Source organism: Falco biarmicus, chromosome 5 (assembly GCF_023638135.1).
Source record: "Falco biarmicus isolate bFalBia1 chromosome 5, bFalBia1.pri, whole genome shotgun sequence".
Taxonomy (NCBI): Eukaryota; Metazoa; Chordata; class Aves; order Falconiformes; family Falconidae; genus Falco; species Falco biarmicus.
In genome coordinates, this window is record NC_079292.1 from 54125662 (window position 1) to 54151028 (window position 25367).

General features: G+C 48.1%; 1 protein-coding gene across 1 annotated transcript; it reads left to right on the forward strand.

Annotated features, from left to right (window-relative positions):
- The first annotated feature begins 630 nt into the window (after nt 1-630).
- On the forward strand, nt 631-23688 carry LOC130150794 (solute carrier family 23 member 1-like). The gene is made up of 12 exons (XM_056342058.1): nt 631-950; nt 4451-4600; nt 5902-6059; nt 9473-9632; nt 11088-11269; nt 14658-14778; nt 15112-15268; nt 15470-15723; nt 18796-18960; nt 19317-19425; nt 20467-20562; nt 21735-23688. Exons 1-12 carry the CDS (start codon nt 897-899, stop codon nt 22001-22003), a joined length of 1875 nt encoding a protein of 624 aa, XP_056198033.1. The 5' UTR covers nt 631-896; the 3' UTR covers nt 22004-23688.
- Nucleotides 23689-25367: the final 1679 nt, after the last annotated feature.

Below are 25367 nucleotides of genomic sequence, written 5' to 3' on the forward strand. Positions count from 1 at the left end.
GAAGTTCACTGCTTCGGGGAAGCCATGAAACTGAAGAGATGCTCCATCTGAGAAGGGCTGGGGTGAGGTGATTAGGACTGCTTGATGGGGCGTTAAACACCGTTTGCTACTTATTAAGAGGAGTGTAACTGTATTTCAGGCCATCAGATGATCACCATTCAGCTAGGATTCTGAGCTGAATGGAGATAATCAGATGACCTGGAACAGTCCTTTTTCAAGCTTATGTCTTTTATACCTCCCTGGTGTCATGTTCTGATGACTTGATTATTGGTTGCTGCCTTAAATAGGTTCCTGGTAAAATCCTCATTCTTTTCATGTTATAATAGGATTATCACACAAGATGATGGTGTTTGTACCTAAGCCAAAATACACAGCAGTTTACATGCAGAAAAAGTGAAACCATCTAGAGACAATTTTCTAAAAATCACCACAAAGCTCTTCAAACCGACCCAACCCACATGGAAAATGTAAGTTGCCAAGTTCCTGTTGAATCAATAATGAAGCAACAAGTTTCAAGGCTGTCCCAGAAAAAGCCGGAAACGTCTCACATCTCTGATGCCCCGTCAGCATCCTTACCTATAGGAGAAGTTTTTTTTACTGCCATCAGTCACAGATTCACACAGTTCAGGGAAGGGCTGCTTTCCAGTTAGGTTTGAATGCCGGTCCTCTAATCAGCTGGAGAAAGAGAGTCACTTATATAAGCCAAGGGAAAGGAAGTGCTGCTGCGATACAGCTCACATGAATAACTAGGACTGAGTGCTGGTTGACTCCCGGGGTCCAGCTTCTGCATCTTCTCATGCTGCTCCTTTAGGGCTGTGTTGGCTGGGAGAAGTGGCCATTTGGGAGGCTTTCCTCGTCTTACCAGTCTTCCTTTTTTCAAGGCAGTCGGTGAAGGCATGACTCCCTCCTCAGACAAAGAGCTCAACGGGCTAGATAACCCCGGCTTCGTGGTGAGTCTGCTTGTCTCTGAAGGGTAATTCTTGCATAAACAGGTGTGAGCCCTGCGAAAGGAGGAGAAAGGGAAAGCCAGGGGGCTCGGACTGGCTGCAAGGATGCTGGTGTGTGGTAAATGTCTGTCTCTGCTCCTTTATCATCAGGAATCTGAGGAATTGTTTCCTTACTACAGCCTGCTGCTGCAGACTCAGCATACTTTCTACTCTCTGACACCCTTTTCAACTTCTTTTCTCTCTATTATTTCTAAAATTATAGCACAGATAAATGGTAATACAAGTGTATCTGTACTGAAAAGCAAGCTAGCTTGTGGCTCCTTGTGGCTGCATCCCTGGGTACAGCATATTATGTACTAATTAGTAAAATCACAGTAGAAATTTAGCCTAGTGAAGAATGTGTTTCTTTGTCTTCTGGATCTATTTCTAGTGAGGTGAATTGTCAGAGGTGGGTGAAAAAGAGATTTGGGGGTCAGCAGGAGAGGGCACCCTGTAGAGTTATAGCAGGGTAGTAAAAGCTGTAAATGATAGTCAGTGATATGTCAGTTCAGGGGTGTGCAGTGCACTGGAAATGCTGCAGGCTATAACAGCCATGAGGCAAGGGCCTGGGGCACGGCAGCTCCCTTCCTCTCTCACAGCAGGACTCGCCTCCATTAGAGACTAAAAGCATTGCTTGTGTTCTGACAGCAGGTGTGAAGAAGTGGGGTCCTGCAACCCTCTTGCTACCTTGGTACAGACCACCCACCTGGGGGGCCTTGAGGGAGGCATTTAACCTCTGCTGTACAAGTCTCCCATTTCTTGGATAAGCCTTGGTGGGCTTGCCGTGAGCAGCGGAGGTGGGGGTGCTATGCCAGCCATGGGCAGAGCCTCAGGGAAGTGCTCAGAGCAAGTCAGAGGTTTTCTTTTGCTGTTGTTAACAGGGTCTCCATTTCTACCTGTTGTGTCATAATACAGAACAGGCTGGCGACTTCCTCCGGTTTGAATCACCCCAAAGGAGGTAGAAGACAGAGATCTTTCACCTGTGGTTCAAGCAGTCTTAGTTTCAGTTCAGTGATTATTTAAGATGCTCTTGAGCGCCCTGATGCCGTGCCTGGAGCCAGAGGCCCATGGAGGGTGTCCTGGTCCCCTGAGTTCATGGGGGAAGCTGGGCTAAGAACCACCAGCAGCAGTTTGCCTTTCCTGTTCCAGACTATTCCTGCCTTGTCCTCCTCCCAGCATCTCGGCATCACAGGCTGGCTGAGGTTGGAAGGCACCTCTAGAGGTCAGCTTCTCCACCCCCCTTGCTCAAGCAGGGTCAGCTAGAGCCAGTTGCTCAGGATTGTGCCTAGACACTTCTTCAGTATCTCTGAGGGTGGACACTTCACAACCTCCCTGAACAGCCTGTGCAGTACTTACTCACACTCATAGTGAAAAAGCGTTTCCTGATGTTAAGACGGGAACTCCTGTGTTTCAGTCTGAGCCCATTGCCTCTGGTCCTGTCTCATCCCATTATCTCCGCTCACATCCTTTTCCCACTGAGCCCTGCTCACTCACTACCCTCCAGCTCCCGGGGGTTCAGGCCTTCATGTGATGGTCATGTGGGGCTGTTACTGGCACAGGCTCTGCCTGGCTGGAATATGCCTGCTGGTTAACGCAGGGAAAGTTGCAATGCAAGGAAAGGAGCTTAGTGCTGTCTGACTAGCTTCAGATTCATCTACTCTGGTATTCAGGAGTAGCTGTCCCCAGATAACTCAGTGCATGGGCAGTGTTAAGTACCTTGCTGTACATTTATTAATCCATGGCTCAGGCTTTCTTGTTCTAAATGAAAATGTCTCCACAGGGAGTTACTCAGGAATGCCTTTTGCTCTTGAAGTTCATGCCTGAGTTCAGTTTGAATTAACTCTGTCTTCACCTATTTTGAAGTACCTGTAATGCTCCTAGCCTGCCTAGGCTGGATAAATACACTGTGTTTAAAAGGTATTACATAGCATGTTTTAAACAGTGTGATCTAAAATGGGACTTTGGAGACTCAGCTGTGAGAACAGAAACCTGGAGGCTTCAGGCAAATGATGAAGTCTTTCAGGATTAATCTACCACACTTGCAAAATTTACAACTAAATGTAACATTAATTTTACACCCTATTCCCTGACCACAGCATTAGCTGTTTGCCTCCACTGGTAGGTAGGCCATGAGCATTATTGCAACCCCCTCACTTTGCTGGACATTTTTGTGTCTTAAGGTTCCAACAGGACTTGAAGGATGAAAAAGGAAAAAAAAAAAGAAAGTTGAGTTCCTCCTAACAGCAGGTTTCCATCCCTGCCTGATGAAGCAGGGCATCCCAGCCTAGAAAAGCCCTTTGCTGCCAGCTTACTGAAGACCCACTAGCTGGAGAAGGGTTGATAAAACAGGTGGTTTGGGATCTTAATTAGCTCTTGCATTTGGCTCAAAATTTTGTGGCTTTCCAGGCAGCCTCCCGCTACCACATGTGTGTGTGCACACACAGGCAGGTTGTGTGTGTGCATGTGTGTGTGCCCAGGCAATGTGTGTGTGTGCGTACACAGGGGTCGGGGTGGGTTGGAAGGAGGAGCAGACAACCAGGAGCAATTATTTAGCTTAAAAGCTGTGGCAATGGAAGCAAAGCACTATTTTGCTTTCCTTGGCAAAATGTCTCTTTGTATAAATAAACTCTGTAAGGCGTATAGTTCCCTGGGGAGCCCTGTGGCTGCTGGCTGCCTAGGACGGGATCTGAGCCTTCCTGGGGAGCTATTTCAGACCCTGGCACCTCCCTGAGCCCCCAGGTCCCCAGGCTGTTTCCTGAATCCTCCAGGTGCCATTCCCCATGGCAGGCAGCCGAGCTTGGGCAGCACCCCAGTAGCCCTGGTTTGAGTTGGCTCCTTTGACATGGACGCCAGGGCTACCTGTTCCATGTGTTTCACGTGGCTCCTCTGCAGGAGAGAGATTTCCAGTAAGAAAAAGGGCAGGTGTGTTTATCAAGGCCGGCCATTGCAAGGGTGAGTGTAAGGAGACTGGAAAGAGAAGACTTAAGAAAATTAAATATAAAACCTGCTTCTACTCTGTAATTAGTGGTAGCCAAGTTGTTTTAGTGCATTTTATAAAAAGTACTGTTTGGGTGGGACAACCAGGAGGGACAGAGACCAGGGGACAATGCACCTTTTGTTGATTAATCCACTGCACACTCGTCATTGCTTCTGATTGCCGTTTCTCCATCCTTAGCTAGACATTAATGATACTCATGCACCTCGTGCAGGTGTCTCTCTGAGGTTGAGGAACGCTGTAATGTTTCTTCTGGTCTAGACGCACACATGCATATAAAATTTTTCCACAGGTGTTTGTATCTCTGTTTTAATTTACCCCCTTGCTCTTCTTTATTATCCTGGCATTGTTGAAAGCTACATACGAGGTTTTCCTGCAAGATGTGGAGTGTGGCTGCAAGAGAGGTGGCTGCTGGGTGCCTGCAGGGCTGGGCTGCAGCTAACGACGAAGGGTCTCTTCTGTTGTCCAGGTTGAAGATGGGAGCCACTACTGCTTCTCACCAGATCGTGCTGCCTGGAGCCCAGAGGAAGGCAGGGGCAAGGGCCGTGGCAGCAGCAAGCTTGCCTACACTGTCATGGATGTGCCCCCCTGGTACCTGTGCATCCTGCTGGGCATTCAGGTGCGGCAGGGGAGCAGATGGAGGTGGGGATGGGTGGAAGTTTAATTGACTGTTCAGCTGGTCGGTGGGGGTGAAACCTGAATTTGGGAGTGCTCTACTGTTACTGGGCATGACTGGAGCTGTGGGGCTGGATCTCCATGAACTCAAGTCCTTCCCACCACCACTTGCTGAGCACCGACCATTATCCTTACACCCGCAGCTACACTGCGCCCCTTGAAGTGCAAATGGAAAGGAAGAGTCCCAGGGCTGGGGCCGAACAGTTAGTAGGAACAGGCCAGATACCTCATCTGAGTGTAGCCAAAAGTGTAAGGGCTTCTGAACTTCTGCATTCCCATGGCAATAAAAACTAAGCAGAAGGGCCCACACTGCTTTGGTTGGTGTCCACGCCCAGGCACATTAAATGACCCAGGGCCACTCTGGGTACAGAGCCTCAGGGAAGAGAGACCTCTGAGTGATTAAGGTAATGATGGACGGCGCCTGGAGCTAGGTGGACATTTTGTACTTAGTTTCCTTAAACGGTTGTCTCAAATTTAGAGTGTATTAAACCAAGGTTTTCTGATTACATCTGCCTCATAATTTTCATAAAACATACCTCTAATGAACACAGTGAGTTTCAGAGTGCCACCAGTTCCACCACTGCAGTCCTGTGCTCTGAGCTGAGAAGTAACAACTAAGGTTAATATTGAAAGGAAAAATAAGTTTGAAAAATTATTTTCACATTTAGTAATTAACTGAAGGTCATTGCAGAAATATGTCTGTGACTTCTGAAAAAGGCAATGCCTCATTTTCCCATTCATGGTGTCCATTTTTTATGGTTATCCATAATTGCACTGTGTGAGAAAAGCTGCTGATAGCAAAGAACTAGTAGTTCCAATTTGCCAACTTTTAATGTTATCCTTTGTGGTGCAAATGAGATGGACTGAAATATTGCATTCAGTTTGCCTGATCACTCTGTGTCCCTACCTTAGGATGTCCCCACCTTCCTGGAAGATTAGCCCCGACAGCTTGTCTGAATGTGCTGGAGATAAGCTGGTTGTGTCTAACAGTGATCTGGGGAGTCCAGAGCACTATAAAAGGTCTTTGGGCATGGAAAGCAGAAGTCTGTCGGCGTGCATTGCAGTTCTTGTAGGTGTTTTGGAACAGGCCCTAAGAGAGCGTTAAAGCTGCCAAAAAGTAGGATGGGTAATACCAGTGTGCATGAACACAAATCTGTGAATTGTTTTCAGATTTCCCTCAACAGCACGGTAATAATGTACAGCCAGTTCTGTGTCCTTCACCCAGTCTTTCTCTATGGCTCCTAGCATTTCCTGACAGCCATGGGAGGTCTCGTAGCCATCCCGCTGATCCTCTCCAAAGAGCTTTGCCTCCAGCATGACCTTCTCACCCAGAGCCACCTGATCAGCACCATCTTCTTTGTCTCTGGGATTTGCACCCTGCTGCAAGTCCTTTTTGGAGTCAGGTAGGCCAAATGCAAGAAATGGGAAATGCGACAAAACAGTTTGTAGATGCAATTGCTACGTGCTCGCCACCACTCTGCTGTAGAGTTTATCATTTGCTACCCTTGGGCAATGGGAGCACATGTCAAAGCACCCTGAAATTTCTGTATGTGATAGCTTTGCAGGGCTACTTCACTGTCCTGACTTTTGTGTCTCCTGGTACTTGATGCTGCTTTTGTCGGGCTTTTAAGGAGTCTGTCCTGCAAAACAATGAAGTATTGAAACATGCAGTAAACAGTATCTACTTGCTCCTTACCCCAGGGATCCTCCAGCTGAGGCAGGGCCCTTCTGATCTGGGCTCAGGATCAAGGGACAGAAACTCTGGGGCAGGGGATAACTGGGAGAAACTAAAGCCCATCTGCCACTGCCTAGGGACTCAGGAAGGAGCTCTATAGCACATCCTGTTCAGCGGCATCACTTTCCATGCTCAGGGATTTGTGACACAGGCTGAATGTAAGCAAGGTAAATCCTCTTTGCTGCCGAGCTGTTGAAGAGCCGAGGGAGAGGAGATGAGCATGGAGTTGCCGTTCACTGCCCAGAAAATGAAGTGCTTAATAAGAGACATGACTGCAAGTACTCCCCCTTGCCACAAAGACCCTGCATCTTTGCTTGCAAAATTTCTTAATTCCCTTGTCATAACTCTGGGCTGCTTCTATCTTTCCACAGGTTGCTTTTTCCTCCAATATGGTGGGAACCTGTGTTTCTAGCTTCAAAGGCAAAAATCACACATTCTTTGGCTTCCAAATCTGAGTGACTTTGTCAAAATTCTTCTACTAACAAATCACTGGTCAACTGCCAGCTCCACACAATGTTTTTACTCCTCCTGTTTCTTCTCCCAGTGCAACTTTACCATCTTTGTCTATCTTAAGAAGTGGCTGTAAGCAAACTTGTCCCCAGAGGGTGCTCCCCTTCTTCTACATTCCTATGGGATGAGTGGAGGAGAGGGAACACCTTGGCCACAATAAAGAGAGAATCTGGTTCTTCTCAGTTCAGTTAAATTCAGGCTGGAGTGCATGATCGTGGCTGTGGCTGCTGGTGCAATTCAGGTTGGAGTCCTCCCAGGCCCCGCCCCCCACCCCCGCCAACAATTTTGCTGTGCTGAGGATGCAATTGCCCTGTGGCTGGCCCCGACTGTAAGATGTGAGGATGCTCCTGCCAGAAAGGTGGGACTCAGCCTGTGTTGTGGCCAGAGGCAAACAAAGCCTGAGGAGACACTTGGAAGCAGATTTTTTTTTCTCTTTTTACTGTTTTCTGAAACCCCATAGTAGTTGATAACTGTAAGTCACCAACAAGACAGCTAGAAAAGTGGTAAATAACAAGCTGGAGGGGATGCTTCTTCCTGGAAAACATACGTGCCATTCTCCGAGGCCCTGGGCAGCCCTCAGCTAAGTGCTTGGTGCGTTTCCTGGTGTCCATATTTAAGAAAGACTAATTCAGAGGAGAAGAGGTATGGAGATGATCTGTTAATGTGGCATGGGGAAGGGACATTTGGTCTTGCAGAGGCTGGCCTGGTTAGCATGGCAAAGTGGCAGCTCTGAGGGGCATGGCTGCAGCCCGCAACTAGCTGGGGAGACAAGCGGGGGGAATCAGGCAGGGAGAAATCATTTTGGCTAAAAGGCAATGTTGGCACAGGAATGAATGGATGGGAACTGGCCACGAACACGGGGAGTTTCCCACCAAAAGCGAGTGTGGTTCAGAAGCAGCCCTCCAGAAGCAACAGCCAAGGGAAAAGCCTGATGAACTGCAACTTGCAGCTCAGTCATGTTACGCAGCATGAAAAAGCAGCAACAGGTCCCAGGCAGTCACTGGAGACACTGTCCAAGAGGCTCCCTGAGGGGAGACACAGTTGCTTGCCATTATGGTGAGCCTCCCTTAGCAGATGCTCGGACATCATGTAGTGATGATCAGAGCATAGTATTTCCTTCCCTAAACCTGCAAGTTTCCCTTTTGCAAACCTCACTGGAAAGAGCTCAGCATGCGCCATATGCACCACCTCACCACCCCAGTCTGCTCTCAGCCCACCCATTCCAGCACTGGCTGTGAAATAGCTTGAGGGCCGATGCAGCAGGAGCTATACATCTATTGTTAACTTCAGCACTGGGCCTTCTCTGTTTCTTTTTGTCTTTTGCCTTACCCAGACAAATCCTTTGAAGGCTGCAACATATTTGGCCAAATACTGTAAATAAGTGACTCTACAGATGACTGATACTTCAATATCATTTACCGGCAAAGTTCAACAGTGCTTTGGCTGTGCATGGCATGAGTAATTGCAGTGGTGTAAATATTTGTTTTAGGTGATGGAGACATGCTGCTATAACAGCTATGCCATCTCTTATTTTCCATTGCTTTCCAGAGAATGGTGGAAATGCCTCTGCTTCAGGGAAGTCCATGCCCTGCAGAAGCCCTCACACGGCTTGCTGCCCCGCTGCTTTTCTGAGAAGGTGCCGTGAGAGCTCCTGGCTCAAGAAGCGGTTCCTCTGGGGCTTAAAGCCTGAAGAGCCAGTCTGGCCTTTTAGGTCTTTGTCTCCATTTCTCCATGTGTAGAAAGAGAAGAGGCTGGCGTAGCTCACAGGAGCAGCTCCACTGTGCAAAGCTCTGTACAAAGCCGGTGCTGAGCACTTCTGGAGGTGTGGGCTCCTTGCTAGCCTGAAGAGTTTCCAGGCTGAGGGTTACTCGAAGCCAGGAGACATGTGGCATGGAGGGAGAGCCAAGGTCTCACCCAGTCAGCATGCTCAGATGTGTCCATACAGTTCTCCTTTCCAGTGTCAGGGCAGAGGAATTAGCTTTAAAATCTGGTAAACTAAAAGCCAAATCACATTTTCTACTGCCCTTAGTCTGAAGATGGTTGTGGTGTGAGGAGTAGCCAGGGCATGTCCTTGTGTTCATGAGCAGGTTGTGAAGAAAACTGAGGCAGCTGAAGGGGGCAGAGGAAGCAACTAGATATTTGGCAAGATTTGAGCCTAGGTTGATTCTGAGCTTTGCTTCAGAGTCTTGCCATCTTTCTTCCTTGGTCTTCTCTCCTCCTCCAGCTTTTCCCCCTTTGTTATTTTACTCTGTGCAGCTCCATGGTCTCATCACACCTTAGGAGGACTACTTTTTCCTTAATGCAGGGTATCAGAGTTTGACTGCAGCACCGATGCGCTCCTGCATTGCCTGTGTTTGAACCTGAGATCTTCCCCCCAGGTCATTGCTCTTGAGTGCTATGGGCAGCAATTCCCACCCATGGTCACCTGCCAGAACATGTGAAAAGATACTGTCAGAGGCCATGGGCAGACTGATTTTTTTAAAATTTATTTTGCTTTCATTTCTCTCACCCTAATGGAGCTGGGTTTCTAGCATTCTTGCTCATCATCTTTTCCCTCTGCTCTCCTTCCAGGTTGCCTATTATTCAAGGAGGCACTTTTGCATTCCTGACACCCACACTGGCCATGCTGTCTCTCCCCAAGTGGAAGTGCCCTGCCTGGACGCAGAACGCCACCCTGGTGAATGCCTCTTCACCAGAGTTCATTGAAGTCTGGCAGATGCGGATGCGAGAGGTATATTACATTTTCAGTGGCACTTGCTCTGTGTCGGGGCTGTTTGCTTTCAGAAAAGCACCTGACCGTGGCAGGGTGATAGAGAGCCCTCTATCACCAATGGGCCTTGGCTCTCACCCTGTTGCAGCTTCCTAAGCATCTATTCTCTGGCAAAAAAAGCAGGCGCTTCACTGCTGCTGAACAGGGGACATGCAGACCACGGCTGATTTGTGGCCCCTGCAAAGTCTCCACTGGTCCAGCCAGATCCCTTCTCCATGGAGCATGGATTGTTTTGAGGAAGAGAGGGAAGATGTTTCCAAGGAAATTGGTCAGGGGCTAGGGTCTACTATGTGGAAGGGGTGTGCTTGGTGGGCCGTTAGATGTTTTCTTGTAAGTATAGGCTTAGTAGGAGAACGGAGACGTATGCTTGGATTATAGCTACTGCTACTTCTAGAATGGTTCTAAGTACAGGAAACCTAGTAAAAAGAAATGCAAGGGCAGAACTTACCGTAAATGTTAAAGAACAGCCACTCTTAGGCAGTCAAAAGAGAGGAGGAAAAGTCAGGGATCTCACTGCCTTGTTCTACATCTATTGCCACAGAGTAAGTGGCTAAATTGGGCTCTGTCAATCCCTTCCATGGTGAGCTTTGCAAAGCACTTGGGAAGCACTGCGAGCTCATGAAGGATTTACTGTGTGGCACAGGCTGCCCTCCCTATTGATTCATGAAAATCTATCACAAGGGCACTGCTGCCTTCTTTCAAGCTGGCTGCTTCACCCCATCCCCTGCGTTTCTCTTGCCTTTGGGGCCAGGGGAGGGAAGGTGCTCAGCACCACAGAGGACCCCGCCTGTGTTTATCAATAAATCTGTGAAGGCAGAGAGCAGCCTTACCCAAGTCCCCTGCTTGGAGCTGACTGTGAGCAGCACTTCAGGATGTAATTGCTGGCTGCTTAGCAGTGACTGTCAAACACAGGAAAGTCCAGGGTGATGAATGTGTCCCCAGAGAGAAACTGTTACTCAGAAAAAAAGAGGCTGTAATGACCCACCTGCCCTACCGGTGTGCTGAAGTGCCTCAAGCCCTTCCCAGATGGATGAGTGGAGACCATGGCCCTGCTCCCATTTTGGGGCCAAGGGCTTTTCCCCTGTGTGTTGAGGGGGCAGGAAGAGAGAGTGCAGGGTCACTGATGCATGCTTGGGTGGCCCAAGAGGATAAGGAGGAGGGGATCTCTGGAACAAAACTAGCCCTGGTGAGGACTAAACCTACCAGCCAAGGGGGGATTTGGTGTGCTGGTACTTCGGTGGTCCTTCCCTGCATGTAATGCTCAGCTGGGCTTTGCTGTAGCCAGCGGGAGGCCTCGGTGCGAGTCTGTCACTGGAGGCTGAGCCTGGCTGTCACACTGGGTTTGCACTGACTTATGAAGGAAAGGCTCAGCAGCTGGCACTCCTTTCAAACTGCTCTCTTCCTCCCTTTTTCCAGGTGCAAGGAGCTATCATTGTAGCTTCCTGCTTTCAAATCTTTGTTGGATTTTCTGGCCTGATTGGATTTCTGATGAGGTTCATCGGCCCCCTGACAATTGCCCCCACCATCACCTTGGTCGCACTACCTCTCTTTGACTCGGCCGGGAACGAGGCTGGGCAGCACTGGGGCATAGCATTCATGTAAGTCTCACTTCCCTATGGAAAAGCTGAGCATACACAAGCCGCCTACCTCTGATGCGAAACTAAGTGTCAACAGTCTGTAGCAGAGTTCCCCTGGGTTCAAGGTTTATTTGTTGAGCGCTAACATGTGTCAGGCTTGTGCAAGGCAGCAGTGTGGCATAGTTCTCCCCCATCCCCCGGGAGGTTAGAGCCCTCAAAACCTAAAAATGAGTTAAAAAATCTGATTTCTGTGAAAATCCGAAGTTCATAGGTCAGTAGAAAAACAAGTCTTTCCTGTGTGTGGTTCCTGGGGGACTGTCTCTGTCACAGTTGTCTGCATACACTGTCTTATACACCCATTATTTAAGTTGAAAAGACATTCCTAAAATGACAAAGTTGAGCACTCAGAGTTAGGTATTCCTCAAGTTTAAATAGCTGATGCTTTATGTATAGTTTTCACATGAAGAGGAGGAAATATTTTCTCCACAGAGGGCCTGGGGGGCTCTGGAAATGTCTGCACGTGACTGCAGCACTGAGTTTCAGTGTTTTTCAGTTTTCAGGGCTGTTTGTGTGTGTGTGCCCTTCTGCATGAGTGTGCTTGGTGGCAGAATTTCCTTAGTAGTTCAGAAATGAGTTAAAAAAGTAGAAATGCCGCTACATCGTGCCCCTGCAGATTTGGCACCTTCAGATCCCTAATGCAGATTTCAGTTTGCAGCAGGAGTAGGTTGTTAACCTCTCTATGGGTTCCATAAGTTCACTAGTGCTTTCAGAGCTGCCTTCAGAGACTTGGGGGGCCAGGCTTGACTGCAGCCCCATGAAGGCAACACACTGTTGTGGGGATGTGCTCCAGTCCACTTCTCTCTCATTCTCTTCTCCTCCCTACACCTGCCCTCCCAGACCCCAAACAGCCACTAGTCTTTTCCACCCCCAGTTCCTCATCTAACTGGTCTCTTCCACTAGCACCCCACAGGACTCCAAACCCTGTCTGCAACCCAGCTTTCCTTTCACCACTGTTTCTCCCACCACATCTCTGCTTGTTGTCCTGTTGTCCAGATCTTGTTTGTCCTAGCCCCTTTGCTTAGCCAGCCTGAATTTTCCCTTCAAACTGTATATCCTTGTCTGGACTGTCTCCTTTTTCTGTCTCCCTTCTCCAGCCACTGGCTCCTAACCTCAAACTCTTGCTTGACCTCTTTGCCCAACTGTGCTGCTCCATTAAGGGGGTCCCAGTCCTTGAGCCCGTGTCCCTGCTCTCAACCCAGGTCACCCTTTCTATCTGGTTCATTTCTGTCCCATCTTCTACCCGTGCTAATCCCAGTCCTCTTTCCTGACTGAGATACCTTAGCCTCAACCTAATCACTGTGCTCTGAGCCACCTCAGTTGTGTCCTCTTTTGATGCCTTCTCGATGCTCCATGGGTATCATTAGGGAAAGAGGGAGAGCGGTGATGGAGAACGTGGAAGATATGAGCCATGTGGTCTCAGCGCTGCTGTTCAACCCTTCCCAGAACCCCCATGGTGGGTGATACCCACTGTTGCCTCAAGAAACTGGTCTAGTGCATGCTCACTTGCTCCCTGGTACGCAGTTCATCACTGGGCAAGGCCTGGATGTATGCAGACAGCTCAGAATCTTTATGGGCTGCAAATGAGATGTTTCTGCTGACTGCCTGGGATCTGGGATGAATAATGATTGTTACAGACTGAGCATAGCTGAGCAGATTTTTGTGAGAAAGAGTAATATCCTTTACCCCAAAGAACAAGTTCTACTAAATCTTGAATTTCTGCTCCAGGTCATAAGCAGGCCTGCTACTGCTCAAGGCAAAATGACCTTCTCAATGCAGGCTATATACTATGTCTATTTCCTGAACATCACTCTTTGAAATAGGTTTGGGATGCATTTTTCCAGAAATATTTGGCCTGAGGCAGATGTTCTCCATGGAAATTTTCATCCTGAATGGGTAAAGTTAGGCAGAAGTGTAAGCAGCTCAAAATAGCGTTTGTTAATGCAATGTGTCAGGCAACCTGAATAATAAGCAGTGACACCTACCCGAGATAGACGAGGACTCTGCAGTGATTCATAAGGCTGCTGAGCACCTTTGTTAATGCAAATGCACAAAATGTGCACTGACGCAGTCTGTCTGGGCTCTGTAGCTTTAGAAAGCACAAATGGAACCCAGTTCCTCCTCAGACTTTCTGCCTCCAGTCATTCAGTGTTTTGGATTGTGATTGATAGATAACCTTTGGCTGTATGTTGTGGCACATCTTTGCAGAGTGGGGAGGTTAGCGTTTCCTTTGCACGGCCGGCGTTCTGCCTGCCTGTGCACCTATAGTTCGTCACTTTTTCATGCATGGGAAATGACCAGTTTTCCCTGCTCTGTCAGTGTACTTCAGCTGGTGCGATTGTGTTCACACCAAATCCTATCAGGATTAATTCACTCAATGTATACAATTTAGACTTGTTATAAAAAAATGAGAGGCCCTTCAGAGGCCTGGTTAACATAAGAGGAAAACGTCCAAGGTCTTCTACCAACTCAGCAATCAAGGTGTAATGCCCAGTCCCTGCCCTCTCGCTGCATATGGTAGCCTCCAGCTTCATCTGGTTGCCCTTTCTGGGGGGAAGACACCTGGAGGCAGTCAGGGCTTGCTCTGAGCGCGCCTAGCTGTGCTGCTGTTCACAGGAGATGTCCCACCTGAGGGATGGGAGAGGAGCTGCACCTCGTGGTCACTTCCACCAGAATGAGCCCCCGGTGCTGCTGAGGGCACACGTGAGCACCCCTGCCTTGGCGGACCCCTCTGCTGTGCAGCCCTGGCAGACCGGAGGGATGTGCTCTCCCCTTCTTGACCGTCTGGGAGGTCTCTGTGGGCACCACGTGCAGCCCCACAGTCCCACTGCATTTCTTTCTTTCAAAACAGGGACTTGCACAGCCAAATCAATCCCTTTTTACTCTGTGCCACTTAGGAGCTTTTTGCAACTTGCAGAGCAGCACCTGGAATCAAGAAACCAATAAATCCCGTATTTCCAGTATATCTGAATTATGCAGAGGTTCAGGCACAATTTCCTACATACCCTGCCTGGACCTTGCATGTCTGTCAGGCCTTTCTTTTACTCAAATGTAATTTTTAAGCTTCCTGCAACTGTGCTACACTCACTGATGCACTATCTAGGGGGTCAGTCTTGAAACAAAAAGAAGAAAAAAAGACATTTGCAAATGCAGAAGAGTTACTGATAGTGTGATGGAAAACTTGTTCCACCTCAGGCTTGTTGGAGTGGGGAGCCACTCTGGTGCTGAGAGCCTGTTTTTTGAGGTCCTCTGGAGTCCCGGGTCCTTGGCTAGCAGGTGTTGAGTTAATGTGGCGACAGGCAGGAAGCTGGGCACCCACTTTGTCTCATGGTTTGGTTTTCTCTTGTCCTAGGACTATTGCTTTCATAGTTCTGTTCTCTCAGTACCTGAAAGATGTCCCTGTGCCACTACCATCTTACCAGAGAGGCAAGAAGTGCCACCTCTCCCCGGTCTACCTCTTCCAGATCTTCCCGGTACGTTGAGGATCTCGGAGACACGGCAATCGTGGCAGAGGGACTGGCCTTACCCGCCCCAGGCTGCCTGGGCTCTTTCCACTCACATCCCGCAGAGTTAGTGCTTCCCAGCCCAGCCTGTGCAGCAAGGGGGCAGAGGGGGAGAAGGTCCCCATGGCCCTGACCGTGGGGAGGGAGGGAAGGAGGGAGGGCCACCGGGACCCCCTGCCATCCCTCTGCCTCCATTCCATGCGCAGGGGAAAGGGGCAGGTGGGGAGACACCTTGTCACCCACAACCATGCCGGTGCCGCAGCCATACTCTAATCGTACCCCACTGCTGCATGCGATGGGCAGGTGCTGCTGGGGCTCTCCCTGAGCTGGCTGCTCTGCTACGTGCTGACGGTGACAGACGTCCTCCCCGCCGACCCCACCGCCTATGGCCACCTGGCCCGGACAGACATACGTGGGGATGTTTTATCCCAGGCTCCCTGGTTTCGGCTGCCTTTCCCAGGTACCACTGCCCCCCCTCTCCCCCTCCCACCTTGCTACTCCCTGCTCCAGCTTGCACCTCTGCTTATAGCTAGCAGGGGGAGATGAAATGCCAAAAATCGGGGAAATACCCACAAGCATCCCTGCTGTTCTCCCCCCTGCGCTGCAATAGATTTTGAGACAAACGTGCACCACCGAGCTGAAACCATCTATTTACTTGCAGGCCAGTGGGGAGTGCCAACCGTCAGCCTGGCTGGGATATTTGGCATCTTAGCTGGGGTGATTTCCTCCATGCTGGAGTCTGTGGGAGATTACTACGCCTGTGCCCGCCTGTCTGGGGCCCCGTCACCGCCAAAGCATGCCATCAACCGCGGGATCGGCGTGGAAGGCATCGGCTGCCTTCTGGCTGGAACCTGGGGGACAGGGAACGGCACCACATCATACAGCGAGAATGTGGGAGCCCTGGGCATCACCAAGGTGAGCCTTGCTGCAGTGGGGTGGCTGCAGTGCCCTGGCCCTCCTGGAGGTTGCCCCTGGGGGTGTATGTGCAAAGGAGTGGTGGACGTGGGCATGTCTTGGACCCGGGATGTGATCTTAGCCCACCTTCTGCAAGGCACACTGGAAAAAGGTGCCCTGGCACATGGGTGACCTCCTCAGCAGCACTCCAAATCACCTAACAGAGGTGGCCACTCTTTCTTTCTCTGCTTATGGCCTGCATATGGGATGAGTACACACTGCTGTTACCCCTGGCAGCTGGCTCAGGTGATGTTACACCTCCGCTAACCTGGAAATTTCTTGAGGACTGACTTTATCAAAGGCTGTCTGTCTGTCTGTGTCTCTCTGTCTTCCTATACATATTTATGGAGAGGAGAGGGAGAGGAGAAGAGATTTAATCAGGCTTCGAATTGCAGAATTTTTATAATCCAAGGATGGCAATTACATGAAAGTTAGACTATTTCTTTGGGATTATAAAATGTGATGGACAGGCATATGTTTATACCTCTCTATAAAGTTTTGTTTCTCTCTTGAGTACCTTATTGCTCTTTTAAGGGAAAGAAAATTCCAGAGACAAGTTTGACAATCAGATCACAGATTTTCACTAAACTTTACAGTCAGGGGATGGGTACATCCAGCAGCCAACTGGGGAACGTTTTTAAATCATTGTCAAATAAGCAATGTCATGTCAGCAGAGCTGTGAGTCAGTAAATAAATGCAGAATTTGACTTATAGCTCCCACTCTATAACATTGCTTATTTCACTGGATTTTATAAAGCTCACTCAAAATAACCATTTTTCAGACTCAAGCATTAGTGTTTGACTGAGGTGGCTGCTTCCAGCAGCTGTCTTGGTGTCTGTATGGAGTCCAGTTTAACCTGTCACCACATGTACCTCCTCACTATGGAAACTGTGCATACTGACCATATTCCTGAGCCCCTTCTTTACTGACATGTATGGGATGTAGCATAGTGCAGAAATGCCCAGGCTCGTAATTATCAGTTTACAGGACATGTTCTCCCATGAATGCTAAGTCCTTCAGGTCGACATAGCGTCCTTGCTGACTCAGGAGAGATGTTTCCCTTAGATCTCTCTGGTCACATTGTTCACACTTAAGAGAGCAGAAAATACAGCCTGATCTCAGTCAGCCTTCCAGCAAGTGTAAAGGCTCTGGCTGGTATAGATGGGCATGTTGAGAGCACAAGGCAGAGTTCATTTTGGCTTTTATGTGGGAAATACATTTTTTTATGACAAATGGAAATGTAAGGGACTTGTTTCCTCTGCATAAACAGAGTTGTCCGGCACCAGCCGAGACATCTTTGGAGATCTTAGACATCCACAGGGGCTGTCAGATAAGGCAAGGAGAAGCTGCTGGAAGCTGCCAAGATGTGACATCTTAAATGGCACCAGGTACCTATATTTAAGCTTCTTGATCAAACCCAGCATGCCAGTACTGAGGTATAATTTCCAAGAAAAGAAGAGGAGGATTTTAAGGAGAGGTAAAGACCTCAGAGTCACCATATACACAGTAGGGAAATGTGCAGTTTCTTCAACTGTAAGAAAGAGAACTGATTTTCTTGTTTTCCTGACATAATTGAAGCAAACTCTAAACTAGAGGCCATAGCAGCATATGTTCGCAGTTGTGGTATCAGTGGATTAGGTAATTTGCCTTTAAGGCAACTCCATATACTGGGTAAATCAACATTTTGGCAAATAAGGAATCTGAAGCTTTGTTCTAATCCTGGAACAAATAGATCTGTTGACTTTTATTAAATTATAGTTTTGATGGTAATGATGTCCCAAGTTTTTAAGCCAAAGAATATAAAAAGCCCACCTGAAGGCAATGCATGATTTGATTTTGAACCTCCCCACCAAATCTTTTTCATTTATCTTTCACAATCAAGTAAGGCTTAAAATATTTTAAAGGAACATGTTTAAGAAATGCTTAAAACCAGACACTACTAGTTACTGGGCGTGTTTTTGTTGGAAGCATTCACAAAAAGCCCTTCCTGTAAATATGACATTCTTCAGATATTTAAAGGGAGGGATTAAAATATTTAATTGAATTATAGAATGTTTGCAGAGGATTACGGAGTTTCCCTGCCTAAGACATGAATGTTATAAATGCTTTAAGCTGTCCAAGTTTTGGTGAGGCAAGGCATATCTTGAATTGAAAGTCTAACAAATATTGCTGCTTTTCTTTTTAGTTTCCATAGTCTGTAAATGTCTCTTTCATCCCTTTGTTTGGCAGATCCTCTTTTTCTTTCCTATTTGCATGCTCTAACAGATCTGAATGAAAGGCATTGCTCCGTGCTTCATCCCATCTTTGTTGTAGTGCCCAACCCAGAAAAAGCCACCCTGGCTCTTCCTAGGGGAAAAAAAGAGAAAAAAATGGTTTTACTGAAGCTAGATGGGTGATGAGAGATAGGGACAGACCAAGAGACCTCCCCACTTCTTATTAGCCATTTGTTGACTATGGAAAGGATATATCAGATCCCAGAGCTTGGGATTGGAGCAGCCAGACAGCCCTGGTCTCCCAAAACTTGGTCTCCAAGGAACGGAGGGATCAGTGTAGGATATCTTGTTGAAAGCCATTTTTAGATGGCAAGCCAAACCCTGGTGAAGGATTGTCCAGTGAATTGACTGGGTGGCTGCAGTGCCAGCCTGTGGGTGTGCCAAGACATTTCTAGGCCAGAGTGAGAGCAAAGCTCTGTGTGTGTATCAATGTGCTCTTAATTTAATAATATTTTTTTGTTTGTTTAACGGCAAACTGTTAAAGTCCTGACAGCAGTAGGAAAGAGTGGTGTGGATCCACAATTGCTCTCAGAGTGCCTTTCATGACAAATATTTACTAGTGGACAAATACTGATGCTCCCCATGCAGCGTGAGCACCGCAGTTCACCGTCAGCTGCATCTGAACCTGCGACTGAATGTACCATTGGGTGCTTTGGCTAGAGGTGCAACCCCTGCCCAGCAGGCTGGCACTAGAGCCTGCTATCCCTCGTCTCTCTGTGCCAGTTAGTGCTTAACTGCCTCCTCTTCCTCTTGCCCCAGGTAGGGAGTCGAATGGTGATCATTGCCGGTGCCTGTGCCATGCTCCTGAGTGGCATCTTTGGGAAAGTTGGGGCAATGCTTGCCAGCATACCCACCCCTGTGATCGGAGGCATGTTCCTTGTGATGTTTGGAGTTATCACAGCAGTGGGGATTTCCAATTTGCAGGTAACGAGCTGTGCGGGTGCCATTTCATCCCTAGGGAAGGGTACTTTGGTTTTGAGTCAGGTTTTTACCAGGCTGAATCAGATATAAACATGCTGCAGCAAATGCAGGCATTTACTTTGGCAGTTCCTTGGGTGATGATGAGGGGATGTACCCAGAGGGACTAAATCACAGAGGGCTCCCTGCCTGGGGCAGGGCTTGCTGGCATCAGGGGATCAGTAATGCCCCAGCAGCACCAGGGCTGCTGCCTGCGTCCACGCCTGCATGCACTGTTTATATCCCAGCATGTCAGATGAACACAACAGTAATCCACAGATTTGGGTAATTCAAGATGTAATGTATACAATTTCTCTGTGCAGTACACAGATATGAACTCCTCCAGAAACATCTTTATCTTTGGATTTGCTCTATTTGCTGGCCTCACGGTTCCCAACTGGGCATGCAAAAATAGTACACTGCTGGAAACAGGTAAGAAGCAAATTCAGAAGCATTTTCTGTAGCATAGAACTGAAGCAAAGGCTGATGTAGAGAAATCTTTTAAAATGCAATTTTTTCCTGATAAAACCCTGTTGCCTGTTTCTTTCTGGGAGGGCTATTCTTGCCCTTTGCTGTGATGCACAGCCCTGGTGCAGAAATCTCTGGTCTTCATCAGTTGACTGCACCTTGCCAGATTCCTGTTGGGCTAATGATTGCAGAGCGCTTCCCTGGGACACGTTCCTGGGATGGGGCAAGAGAATACTCCAGGACTGAAACTTGATCAAGATCTCAATGAATGAGGCTTTCGTATATGCTATACACAATAAAACTTGATGCTTCCAAAATGCAAGAGCAGACTCTCTACTAAATTCCATCAAGTTCACTTTATTGAAATTTGCAGTCCTCCAACAGTTACCCCTTCACTGTGTCTCATGTGACTAATGTGTTTGCCACAAAGGCCGTAGTGTCCTCTCTTAAGGTATATAAGAGATGGCATGCTGGGTGGGCTGTTGAACGAGCTGGGCCCACAGGTCACATGCTCAATAGACAGTCTATCAGATGCTCGGCGCCATTGAGCTTTGCTCGTGATCTCACAGAGAAACGTCACATCTGATTAACTTGTGGTGAAATCCCATGCTAAATATACATGTATTTCTTTGGGAACTGAAGCTTGTGCTTTTGTAGGGAACCACTTGCTGTTATGTTGTGGAGGCGCAGAATTTGTTTGGAGCAGAACGCAGCTTTTTCTGGGACAGCGCTGTGGTCTGGACTGTTAATAGGCTTGTAATGTATTTATGAGCCATCTCCTGCCTACTGGCAGCTGGGTCAGTGAATAATTATGCAGAATAAAACTAGGTCTGAAACTGGCAGCAAGATCAATCTCCCTTACATTGCCAAAACTTAAGCTCTGTTTTGGGATTTGCAAGTCTTGTCTAAACAAGCATGCAGCTCACAGCCTCTTGGCACTACCTGTGTTGCTGGTCATACCTGCATCTCTCTGCACCACTATCCAAACCTTTGTTTTTCTGCTAGGAATCGTCCAGCTGGACCAGGTGATCCAGGTGCTTCTCACCACCAGCATGTTTGTGGGTGGACTCCTGGGGTTTATCCTTGATAACACCATTCCAGGTAGGATTTGCTGAAATGAGCTAAGCTACTAGTTTGTGCCTGCCCTAGGGTTTATTTCCTAGTATTTTTTGTCTTTGTGACTACTGCTCTATATGGGTAGGAGCTGTGCTAGCAACCATGAAACACCGTATGACTGAACTCCTCCCAGGGTGGGGTGAGGAACACGGGGCATCACTGAAGTGGTCTCTGGCTGGAAAACAGCGGCTTATCAAAAACTAATTAATTTTTCACTAATAAACCAGTCTGAGGAAAAGGTTTATCTGGGGAAAATGTCTTTTGGGGGAAATGCCAGCCTAGACCCATGTTGCTGGTTGAAAGGAGAGAGAAAGGCAACTGCAATAAGTGGAAGCGAATGTGTGCCTCCTTATGAGAGCTGCTAAAACTGATGCTGAACTGGTGCCACAGCAGTGGAGAGCAGTAGGAAAGGCTGGTGATCAAAGACAGGCTACAGCACCTGCAGCTGGCCCTCACAGCCAGCAAAGAGCCTCTGATTTTCATCGAGCCTGGGCAGGGATGCCGTAAGGAGAGGAAAGCCTCTTTTCTGCTACAGGAGAAGAGCAGGAAGGACACCCTGTTAACCAGATTCTTTTACCATCTCAGGCTTCTTGGAAAGCCGATCTCCTTTTGGCTCATTAATTTTCCAGTAGCCCTCGATCTGCAGCTCCTCCAGGCAGAATTTACGCGGGTGCTCACTGCCTTTCCCAAGAGGCACTCAGCAGCTGCAACAATTACAGGCACTTAGCAATTCCTTGTCTAGGGTAAATGCTGTGACTGACTAGTAATTGCTAGCTGAACCTTATTCCCCCACTCCACAGTATCTGGGCAGTCAACATCCAGCCTTGTTTTCCTAGCACTATATGAATCCCCACTTTTACACACTTCTTAGATCCCCCACGGCTTGTGAAAACCTGTCTTGGTATACTTGATTCCCATGGAAAGCAGCGGAGAAGACTGCTTATCTGGGAGCTGTTGCATGAAGGCAGGTATCATCTGGAACCTCATTAGTGAATTTTTGTAAAGAGTTTTGGAGCTAGAAGGGTTTAAGTGCAAGGGATCTGTGCGTTGCCCTGGGTCGGCTGGGATTTGAGAAGTGGGTGTGAGGCACACAAGGTAGTCCTGTGCTCAGAACACCTGCTGTTTTAAATACAATTATCTTGGTTTTGCTGTTGCAGGAACACAGGAGGAGCGGGGGCTCCTGGCATGGAACCGTAGCCACAAGGGAGAGGCGGACAACCCTCAGCTTGTTTCCAAGGTCTATGATCTTCCGTTTGGCATAGGCACCAAATACTGTGCTGTGTCTTGGTTTCGGTATCTCCCCGCTTGCCCCAGAAGACTGCCTGGCAGCAAGAGAATGGATGAACTGAAGGGTGCTGGACAGGAAAGGAATGTTAAAGAAAGCTCAGAAAGAGACTCCGAGATAGGTGCTGATACAAGGATATAAGCACCTGGCCTGCATGTGAACTCATCTCAGAAGCAGAGGTCTGAAAAATGTATCTGCAGACCCCACCACTTGACCATAAACTGGCAGCTGTTAAGAGGCTGGAGGAGGAGAACTATCATGTGTGTCTTCTGCCAGCTCTGCCCCCTGCACCACTGGTGACCTTGAGGGAGTAATTCATCTCCTTTCTGCTCCTGCCTGCCCACCTCTAGGAAAATCATAATCCCTCTTTGGGCAACACCAAAGCCCAAGAAATGCCTGGGAAAGATGTTCAGTTTCCTTCCTCGCACTGAGCCTTGGGGACCCCAAGAAGCAGCTGTTTCGCTGAAGCAGAGCTCTTCCTGTCTCCTGGCTGCTAAAGGGGCCACGGGAGAAGACATCCCTGATGTGGGCCCTGTTCCACTCTCAGGCACCTCTTGGGCTGAGACTAATCCCCAAGACCTTAAAGATCTGTAAATGGCAATGCTCACCTCTCAGCTTGTGGTTTACACCTCATCCTGGCCAAGGGCAAGGAGCGAGCACCTCTAGGTCACGATTAATCTCATTCCATATCCACGTAATTTAAAGCCAGTCAAATGAATGTTGCTACAAGAGAGGTGTCTAAGGTTAACGGGATGGATTGTCTTCTGAACATGCTTCTCCCACCTTAGACTGCAGAGGGAATCTAAAGAACTTCCTTAGGTACTTGACCTAACAGAAAACCCCAGCTTCACTGAAATGAATCCCACCCAGGGTGCTGGGAGCAGTTTCAGGGGACCCAGCTTCCTCAGGGCACCAAACCCTACAAAGATGAAGGAATTGTCATCAAAGATGAAGGAGAAAGCTCTTCTGCTCACAATTTGATGCATCCCTGCTCCTGCTATGTCCTGTGTCCCCCACACTGTACTTGTTTGGTCTGGCGTGGTGATTGTGCAGTGACAACCACTTCTCTGGAAAACGGTTTGCAGATCCTTGCTCCTGTCCACTATCAGCAGCAACAGCCTTAACCTATATAGCCATATATAATATGATTGCACATGGTGCTGGTTGCTGGTGGTGTGTAATAACATTGTGCTGTAGCATAAGCTTGTGCTTCCTGCATTGAGATTTATAGTTTATTATTTTTTTAATAAATAAGATGTACAGTGTAATGATATTTTTCAGGGTGATTGATTGCCATAATGTGGCAGGTAGTATTCAAGGAATCACAGAGTAATTTAGGTTGGAAAGGACCTCTGGAGGTCATGGGACAGCTCCTGCTCAGAGCTGGTCCTGTCAGACCAGGTTGCGGAGGACTGTGTCCATTTGAGCCGTGGATGGAGGGCCAGAGCCTCTTCGAGCTTGTTCAGTGCCTGACCACCCCCAAGGTGAAAAGCGTTTTCCCTCATGTCTAATTGGAATTTCTAATGCTTCATCTTGTCTCTGTTGCCTCTTGTCCTGTCACTACTCTCCGCAGAAAAGTTGGACACCATCTTCTCTGTACCTTCCACGGGACAGCTGAAGGCCACAATACGATGCCTCCTTCACCCTTTTGTCTCAAGACTGAACAAAACCTGGTGGTTTCAATGTAAAGCCTTGATTCCTCACACCTTTAAAGTCCTGTTCTTTAGTCCCATCCTGCAGCTGTAGCAGTATGTGCCTTGTTTTATTGGTAAAGGATTTTTGTTTGTTTGTTTGTTTTGGGAGCCAATGAAACATGAATAGATCAATTGTGTGTGTGTTGGGATCCTAAAGGAGGAAATATTATGGTATAAATAGTTTGCTGTTATGGGCAGGTTGGAGTACCTGTGCTGAAGATTGTGGTTTTTATGTCTTTGGAAGAAAAAATGATTTGTGTATTTAAGTATATCTGATCCCCCCCACCATCACAGATTTTACAGAGATGCCTGGTCCCAGGCATCTCGGCTCTGGTATCTTCTTCATCCTTCACAACCTGGACTACATCTCTAAGCTTATTTGGAGCTCTCTATGCTCCCAGAGGATCTAGCAGACAAACCCATGGTCTTATTCATCATCACTCTCGAATTTACTTGTGCTGTAGCACATGTGTGAAAGTGAGCTGTTAAGTCTACCTCACCCTGGCTCCTGTGTCCTGTACTGAAGCTGCCAGGCTGCTCCTGGCCAGACTCACCACACACTGGAGGACCGGCATAGATGGGAACAGGATACACAGCTAATGAGGTACACAAGCCACACCTGCCAAAACCTGCTGTACCACAAAAATTGGTCTTCAATTACCTTTTTGTTCCCCACCCCAAGGATGGAGAACATTGCTCATCTGTTATGCTGTCACCCTGCTGCCCCAGCCTGCTGACATGTCTGTGTCCCCATCTTGTATTTGGCTTGCAAGTTCCCTAGACTACAGCTGGGCATGACTTTATAGCTCCTGGCATAAGGGGGCCCCAATCCCTGGTGGAGGCTCATTTGTTACCCTGGCACATCCTATGGGCCAGGAGGCGCAGACAGCTGTGTGCGGGCTATGCTGGTCTGGGGCAGCTGTGTCTGCTGTTGCTAAGGCTCAGAAGGCAGTTTTTCAGAAACTGTTTACATCCCTGTTTCAAGCTCAGGCTCCTAAATGTTTTTAAAAATTCCCCCCTTCGGTGTGTTTGTTATATATTTATAAAATATCCTTTTATTTGCCTCGGGGGGACATTTCCAAATTTTAAAACAAAGTAGGCAGGGGTTAGGCTGCAGGGCCACCACTCCTCCCAGCTGCATGTGGCCACTTGAGGTTTGGAAACAGCTTCGACTTTGCACCGCAGCAACATGGCTTCTGTTTATTTTCTACTTAATGAAAATGAAAACCAGAGGATCCTCAAGCATAAAACTGAACACTTGAGGGCTGTTTCAGATTGCTTGGAGAACAGCCAGCTACATGTCAGCTGTATTACCCTTTGTGCTACTGTTGAGTCCTGAGTGCAGCAACATTTACTGATTTCAACCAGGTGTGGGGTCACCCTGCTTGCAGCTTTGCAGAGAGGCAGACAGCTAATTGGGAAGTCCAGGCAGATGCTCCTGCTGTTCTGGCCGAGGAGACCTGGTGATAGGTATTTGCTTGTACCCTAGGTGCGCTGGCTCTAGAGCAGCTAATCAGAGGCTCATTTCCACAGCTTTCTCACAAGATGTGACCTGGGCAGGACTGCCCTATGTTACGCTTAATGTGTTGAAAAGTGAGGGGCTGCCATGCTGTAGCACAGCTGTAATGTGGTGGGTCCCACCCTGCGCTGTTCAGCTTGGTCTGCCCAAACCCTTGCAACAACTGCACTTCCACTGATGTGTTCACGTTTCCCACTCTTCCCTCCCTGCTGCCTTTCTGCCTCCAACTCCTTCTCACCGCTCTGCCCCAGTAGCCTACATTTTCCAGATTTTTTTCATGAAAAGTTTCCAC

Coding starts and splice junctions, on each gene's coding strand:
- LOC130150794 (XM_056342058.1), top strand. CDS start 897: ATGACTCCCTCCTCAGACAAAGAGCTCAACGGGCTAGATAACCCCGGC. Junction 11,270..14,657: donor CACTGGGGCATAGCATTCAT/GTAAGTCTCACT, acceptor CTCTTGTCCTAG/GACTATTGCTTTCATAGTTC. Junction 18,961..19,316: donor TGGGGATTTCCAATTTGCAG/GTAACGAGCTGT, acceptor TTCTCTGTGCAG/TACACAGATATGAACTCCTC.